General features: G+C 26.6%; 1 protein-coding gene across 1 annotated transcript; it reads left to right on the top strand.

The window, feature by feature from the left end:
* The first annotated feature begins 3,922 nt into the window (after positions 1-3,922).
* LOC101513083 (uncharacterized) lies at positions 3,923-7,511 on the top strand. The gene is made up of 5 exons (XM_004486214.4): positions 3,923-5,115; positions 5,285-5,422; positions 5,827-5,993; positions 6,243-6,423; positions 6,814-7,511. The coding sequence occupies exons 1-5, from the start codon at positions 4,408-4,410 to the stop codon at positions 6,985-6,987; spliced, it is 1,368 nt and encodes a 455-aa protein (XP_004486271.1). The 5' UTR covers positions 3,923-4,407; the 3' UTR covers positions 6,988-7,511.
* The last annotated feature ends 135 nt before the right edge of the window (positions 7,512-7,646 follow it).

Here is a 7,646-nt window from a genome sequence, read left to right as displayed (position 1 = left end):
ATTTTTTTTTTTTAATAATCCATTATTGAAAAAAATATACAAATCTATCTCATTTTCAAATTTAAATACCAATATACTATACTTTTAACCTTACTATCTGATCAAATTTTGACAAGGCGATTTAATAAAGAACTAATATTCATTTACTTTCACTAATTTACAAAATCAATAGTATTGGTCCATTTATCATATTTTAGAATTTAAAAAAATAACGATTTGATATTTTTTAAATGACATAACATAAGATTTCATTGATATTTTTTAAATGACATAGTATACAATTTCATAATATATAATCATCTGCATTAATTATTTATATCTCATTAATTAAACTACAAAAATAAAAACACTATGAAGTTAAAAGTTATATTTTTAGAGATTTTATTGTGATTTTATGAATATTAATTATTCTATATTATTATATCATATGACACGTTGTTTAAAACATAATCACGACTATTTTTTGATTAAAAAATCACAACAAAATAACCAAAATAACTAAAATTTAAAATAAAATAATAAATTTTATGAATTAATAAAAATAAATAAAAATTTCGAAGAAACCAAACTTTTTAAACAACCACTTTGTATTATGTTTTATTTATTGAAATAGAGGGAAGTCTCCCTTTGAAAGGGCCACATTGTGCTTCATATTCTTTTTTATTTGCTTAATAAGAAACATATAATAATAATAATAATAATAATAATAATAATAATAATAATAATAATAATAATAATAATAATAATAATAATATTAAATTACTAAAATTGTCAAAAATTAATAATTAAAAAGGTCGAATAAATTTGTTAGCAAAATTTAAATAATACTTTTGATTATGAAGCATTGTCAACATAATTTGTAATTTTTTTATAGTTTATCTGATACATTATTTCATCTTCATATGAGGGATAATATCTTTCAATATAGTTTAATCTATTTTTTTATTATGGAAATATATATGTTTTTTTTTTAAATCTTAACTTCTAAAAACTATCCATTTTTATATATAAAAAAGAGATTGTAAAAACTACTTCATTTGAGTTATTCTTCTACCATTATTTTTGTTCTTTTCATTGTTTAATTTTTTTCTATTAATTTTCTCATTAAAATAAAGCAATATTCAGTAACAGATTTATTTTAAAAAATTCAATAAATACAAATACACTTTAGTGTAATAAAAAGAAGGATGCTTATAATACTAATAAAATATAAATAAATATTAAAATTTATATATATATATATATTGTATTTTTTATAATTTTATTAATTTAATATTATTATTTTACATTTTTATTAATCAAATAAAACAAAAAAACAATGAAACACTGTCATCCTTTCAAAGTGCGACTTACCTCCATTTCCAATAAAATAAAAAAACTTGAGTCTCTATAAAACTGCATTTATGAAATTTAGCCTCCTATTAGTGTTATAAGTAGAATATATTAATATTTAAATTTGAAAGTATGGTAGATTGGTATATTTTTTATAAAATAAAATGAGTTATTTAAAAAATTCCCAGCTATTATTTTTTCTTCCACTTAACTTTTTAGTGTAAAATTATAATATGTATTTGATTGTCACAAAATATATTTTATTTATTTATTTATTTTTATATATAAATGAAATGATAAAATTATCGATATAAATTCATATGCAATTATAAAATTTTAAATTTAAATCCAAACATAATATTCAACTTAATAATATGACATATTTATCATTAAACTAAGAACCAAAACTCTTTGAAATTTAGTTCATACTAATTTTCCCGTTAAATTTGATTCTAACTTATTACACGTTTTTGGAATTTGTCCCAACCGTTTGTGTTTTTTCTTAAAATTGTTAATCAGCAATGCAAGTAGACTTTTTAAATGACGTCACATTCTTTTAGATGGCTTTACGTGGCATGCATTGACTTGATTCTTTCCTATCATAAAAAAACAAGCAACAATGACATGTTTTTCTAAGAAAAAATGACCAATTCTGAAAATGTAAAATAAGTGGAACCTATTGAAAGAGATATATTTTGTAGATATTAAACTTAAATAAAAAGTATATATATTTTATTGATAAAAAAATATATTTAACTATGCAAAAAATGGATGTGACTAATATTGTAGATATCTATCTTATAAAGAAAATTAAGACAACAAAAATAAATATATTTAATTTAAAATTTAGATTAAATATATTAATTTTTATTGTTAACTTATATTTGGGAAATTACACGTTCTCACACTAATGGGATGTGAGAAATGCAAAGGAAAAACTAATGCAAACAAGCTGTTAGTGTTTGGTAGCAATTTAATTTGATTATGAGAATAACTATGGATGGCAAGAGAAATTTGATCCATAATCGGATTTTGGGCCTATGTGAAGCTGCATAGATGAAAAGGGTTGTTATATATATTTTTGGTTTAATTATAGTTTTATTCTTTTTATTTTTATTAATTTATGGAATTTATCTTCTATCTCAAAATTCAACTATTTTGGTTCTATTTATGATTTATTAAGTAAGAAAGTGAGTCTATATTTATTTTTTGTTACAAAGGGTTGTTTTATATATATGATGATGACGACATGGGGATAATCTTCATAATGAGTAAAGATTACATCCGTATCACCCATGTGGATGCATTTTTTATTGCCATGCCAAAGATTTATAAACTTACATATGTGATTCTCATAATGTATTTTAAGAAAGATTTGCTTTTAAAGATGAAAAGCGTGATTAGGGTCAAATTCATTTTAAAAAACTTTCAGTTTTTGCATATTAAAGAAGCTTTTGTGGCATAGATTGGTTGCCTTATGAAGCAAATATCATAGCCTTTTTAAAAAATGCAAGATTTTATGGCTGCCAGAATGGAGAATGCAAATATTTCTTGACAATTTAAGTTTTATTACTTCCAGGGTCGATCTATTTGTTTATTCAGCTATTATTATAGCTAGCCATATAAATCATAAATAATTAGATATAAGAAAATCTGTCCAAAAAACATAGATATACAAGACAATGATAAAATTTATCCTTAAAAAAAAGAAAGATACATTTTAAATTAAGAAAATTAAGTCTTACTTTTAATTTCTTTAAAAACTAAAGAGGAAAAACAGTTATATGTATTTTGCTAATTTTCATTTTTATATAATTTCCATGTTATAATAAATTTAAAGTCTTAAAAAAGGGACACCGATGTTTGTAAATGGCATAGATCTTTACTATAGTTGGTTGAGAAATATATTTACATGCCAAATCTCCTTATTTTTTTTCCCAATTTAATATCAATTTTTATTATACAAGAACAATTGGAATGCAATAATTTTCTTTCTACTAAAAAGAGAATATATATTCCAAGATACTAATTTATTTCAAAAACTATATATACATGGACTAGGGAAACAAAAATAAACTATATATGGATAAGATAAAAATTTTGTTTGTGGGAACTTTTCATGCCAGTTTGAGAGATACTACGATAAATTATCAAATCCCTTTTTAATCAAAATTCTATTAATAGAAAAGAATTGGATTAAGAAGCAAATAGGTAGGATAAAATTGTATGAATTATCATAACATATAACGTATCTTAAATTTTTTATTAAAATATTGTATCTTGTATTTGTACCAATTTTCGATATCAGGACCATATATTTACCTAGTAATATATATTTTAATTTTGATAGACAAGAGAATGTATAATTTAACTTCTTAAAAATAAAAATAAATAAAAATGTAGTTCAAAGCTATTTAGAGAGAAGATTACAATTTTCTGCCTCAAAAAAAAAAAAAAATTTCTCTAATCATTTAAGCATAATTTTCAATAGCAAGATCCACAAAAAAAATTATAAATTGCATGCAATTATTTGGCCAAGGAAATTATAGCAGAATCCATAAAAATTTGCTTTCTTTATGGAGAAGACAAAGCAACAAAGTAAGTGAGAAAAACACGAGCGAGAAAACCGACAAGGCAAGAAAGATTCTTTCAGATGAATGCTTGGATTTCCTTCTTTTGAAATAAATTTTTTTTTCTTCTCAAAAACATTCAAAATGGTATGAGAAAATCCCGGAAACTACTTAAGATAACAAGATATCACTCTTAAATTTCCTCGTCTTCATTTTTCACCAATGTAATAGCCGCATTATTCTCCTCTATACTATACTATTACTCTATCAGATTTTATTTATTTCCATCATATACCATATAGTATCTTCATTTTCAATGAAAATATTTTTTGTTACTCCTTTTAGATTATATTATATGATCCTTCACTTGTTTATTTTGGATCATTTATTTAATTAATTAAATTCTCTTATATTTTTTTCTTTCTCAATTTTATTTATATATATAGATTGGATTTCTAGGATTCACATGGTGAAAAAAAAATCATAATCCATAATTAAAAAAAAAATGTGTAGCAATACTGGTAGTACTAGTGCATGTGGATGTAGCAGTGGAGGAAATGGTGGTTCAATTTGGAGTTCTAGTTTGAAAAAACAACAACAACAACATCAACAACAACAACAAAAACGTCCTAGAATACCTAAAAGAGGTCCTGGTGTTGCTGAACTTGAGAAGATCTTGAGAGAACAAGAAACAATTGACATATCAACGACGACAACAACAACAGATAGAGATAGAGGAAGTAATAATGAAGGTTTTTCATCTTCATGTTATATTCCTCATTATTCTTCTTCTTCGTCTTTGAAATCTCATCAACAACCACCACCACTTTTAACGCAGCCTAATTCGCCGTCTTCTGGAAGAACGGTTGTGAGTAATATGTCTTCTCATCATGTTCCATCGGCGCCGAAATTTGATCATATAGTTCCACCTCCTAAACCACCAAACATTGCATCAATGTATGGTAATAGTCCTTCAATTTTAGGAAGGAGTGGTGGATCTGGTTTTGTTTCACAAGAGGTGGAACTATTTCCTATGAATCATCTTACTTCATGTAAGTCTAAATCTAATTTTAATGAAGTTGTCGATGGAAGCCAATCTGATTCTGGAAATTCTCCATCTAGGAATTTGTCTAGTGAATCCAATCATGTTTGGTCTTCTTACCCTTCATCCATTCAAAAGAGAAACAACAATGGTTTTACACCACCGCCAATGGTGAGGTTTTCTTTCTTTGCTGTGTCCCTCTGATTTTGTTCAAGTTTTGGAATTTTAATTCTGATAAAATTATGGTGGCACACTCTAATTCTGCCAAAATCTTGTACTTAATGTGTTTGTGTATTTGTATATGAAATTCTAATTGTATTTAAATGAATTTTACTTGCAGATGAATCAATTTCATGGGACTAATGGTACAGCAGCTTGTTCAGGATCATTGTCAATTGGATTGCAGAATCATTTAGAGCCCCCTTCAAACCAAAATTCATATTACCAATACACATCTAGGTCACAAGAAGAACCTAAGGTAACTTAATTCATTTTTTTCTTTACTAAATGGATAGCTTAATTCATTTGCTTTAGCTTCTGTTTGGTAAAATGGATAGCAAATTTTGTTTTTTGAACTCATATTTGATTGTGTAGACAGTAATTTTACTTGCTTTTACAAATAATCTGATTAAATAGAATCACAAATTTGATCCCTATTGATAAAAGAAAAATTTAATATTTGAATTTTAAGAGATCTAGAAAGCAGAATCCTATTGACAGTGATTAATATATTTGTTCCCATCAGAAGTGTCCTAGTCATTATGCATGAAATTCACTTACATATAACAATGATGCAAATTAGTAAATTTCTCTGAAGAAATAAACTTGTTCCCATCAGAAATTGCACTTTAATCTTGACTGCTAATTTATGTGTCATAATAGATTGTTGGCATAAAGCGATCTCATACTTCATCCTTGGACAACTCTCTTATTGCACCATCTAATTTTCAAGTACTTCCAAGTTTCTCTCGCTACAGTAGACCAAATCAATCATCAACAAATGACAATCATGGTGCAGCTAGTTTCAATCCCACCAATGAGTGCTACAGGTAACAATGCCTTAATTATAAATTAGTGCATGTTTTGTTTGGTATTACAGTGAGTTTGTTAGAATCAAGGTGATCTGCTGTGATTTTGTAAAAGTTACAGGTGTTAGATTTTTGCAAAATCACTGTGACTCGTTGGTGATGATACCAAACATACAATTAGTGAATTTTTGTTGTCATCACTAGTTTTTGCCTTCTTGGCTATGATTGTTTGTTGTGTTACTAACTTAATCCTCTTCATGTTTTTTTCAGGGATGCCAAATGGGGTAGTACTTTGGAACTTAACAGCAGAAGGTTCAATTCTGAAAATGTTGGTTCTGGTCATGCAAATTTTCCACCATTTGTTGCTCCTGAAGTTCCTTCTCCACCTTCTATGCATTTGTTTCAAAGTGTTCTTTCCAAAGGGAATGTGCTCCCTTCTCAAGTCATTGAGGTAAGTTGAAAAGCTATTTTGGCAGGTCCAATCTTCTTTTGTCTTTTGTGTTTGGATAAACTACTTAATTATATACTTATAGCATAAATGTTTATTTTAGAAGTACTTATGAATAAAACCTATTTCTATAACAAAAATAAAATATAAGGCAAATTATTTTCATATAAGTTATAAACTTATTTCATAAATTATTTTGAAAAAACTTATGAAAATTAACAGAAAAGAGCTAATGACCGTATCATAAATTAATTTTTAGAAACTTTCTCAAGTTTATAATAGTAAATAATTTCAATATGAATCAATTTAAACAAGCCCTTTTCTTTCTTTGTATGTATTTTAGCTAAGCTTAGCTGGCTGAATATATTTGTTCCTTGGCTTTTAATTTTATAGGATAAAATGGAGAGTTCATACCAACGTTCAGAATCAAGTGGACAAGATCGTAAGCCTTTCTTTAACTTCTTAGAAGTGAAGGGCCAAGAAGGGGTGACAGATGCAATGAGTGGATCAAATCATGGAGGACGTGAAGGTGGAAGAGGTGGCATTGATCTGAGCTTGAAGCTTTGAGTTTGAATTTTTGCACAAGATATAGTTTCTTTTTAAGTATGCTTTGGTTTTTCACATTGAAAACAAAGAATGTTGTTGTTAGCAACAAATGAAGAAAATGAACATTTTCTTAGTGTTATTTGGTTGGTTTAAGCATAAAAGTAATAATTTATAAAATTATTGGGATTGATGTTAGGTGGGAGAGGTGGCATTCCTTAGGAATCTTGAAAATCAATGAGATGCCACTTTGTGGGGATTTTCATTTAATTTAATTTCAATTATTAAGGGTTTTTTCTCCAAAGTTGAGTATTGAGTTGGGTTGGGCCAGTTTGTGGCCCAAGTAGGGCACCAAGGTGATAGAGTGGCTCTTTGATCTGATGTGTTGGGCCGGTTGTTACAATATGCTGGCCTGTCAGCTCCAAGTTGAGAGATGATCAATCACTGGGCTTGAGTGAAGGTTTTCAATGTTTTAAGACCTTTATTTTGGTTAAAATGTAATCCCACTTTCTCTAATTTTTCAATGAAATGTTAATTTGTTACTCTTATTTTAGATGTGTTTAGTTTAGGTGAAGAAGCTAATTTATAGTTTATTGGACCCAATTATATTTTCATTTGACCAAATTTGAACCAAGTACATGTACTTTTGGTTAACAAGTTTACCTTGAGTTAGCTTATAACTT

This window comes from Cicer arietinum, chromosome 1 (assembly GCF_000331145.2).
Source record: "Cicer arietinum cultivar CDC Frontier isolate Library 1 chromosome 1, Cicar.CDCFrontier_v2.0, whole genome shotgun sequence".
Lineage (NCBI taxonomy): Eukaryota > Viridiplantae > Streptophyta > Magnoliopsida > Fabales > Fabaceae > Cicer > Cicer arietinum.
This window is presented reverse-complemented; position numbering and strand designations above follow the sequence as displayed.

Excerpts from the sequence above, each read along its gene's own strand:
- LOC101513083 (XM_004486214.4), top strand. The coding sequence starts at position 4,408 with ATGTGTAGCAATACTGGTAGTACTAGTGCATGTGGATGTAGCAGTGGA. Across the intron at positions 5,423-5,826 it reads GGTCACAAGAAGAACCTAAG|ATTGTTGGCATAAAGCGATC; the intron begins GTAACTTAATTC and ends GTGTCATAATAG. Across the intron at positions 5,994-6,242 it reads CCCACCAATGAGTGCTACAG|GGATGCCAAATGGGGTAGTA; the intron begins GTAACAATGCCT and ends TGTTTTTTTCAG.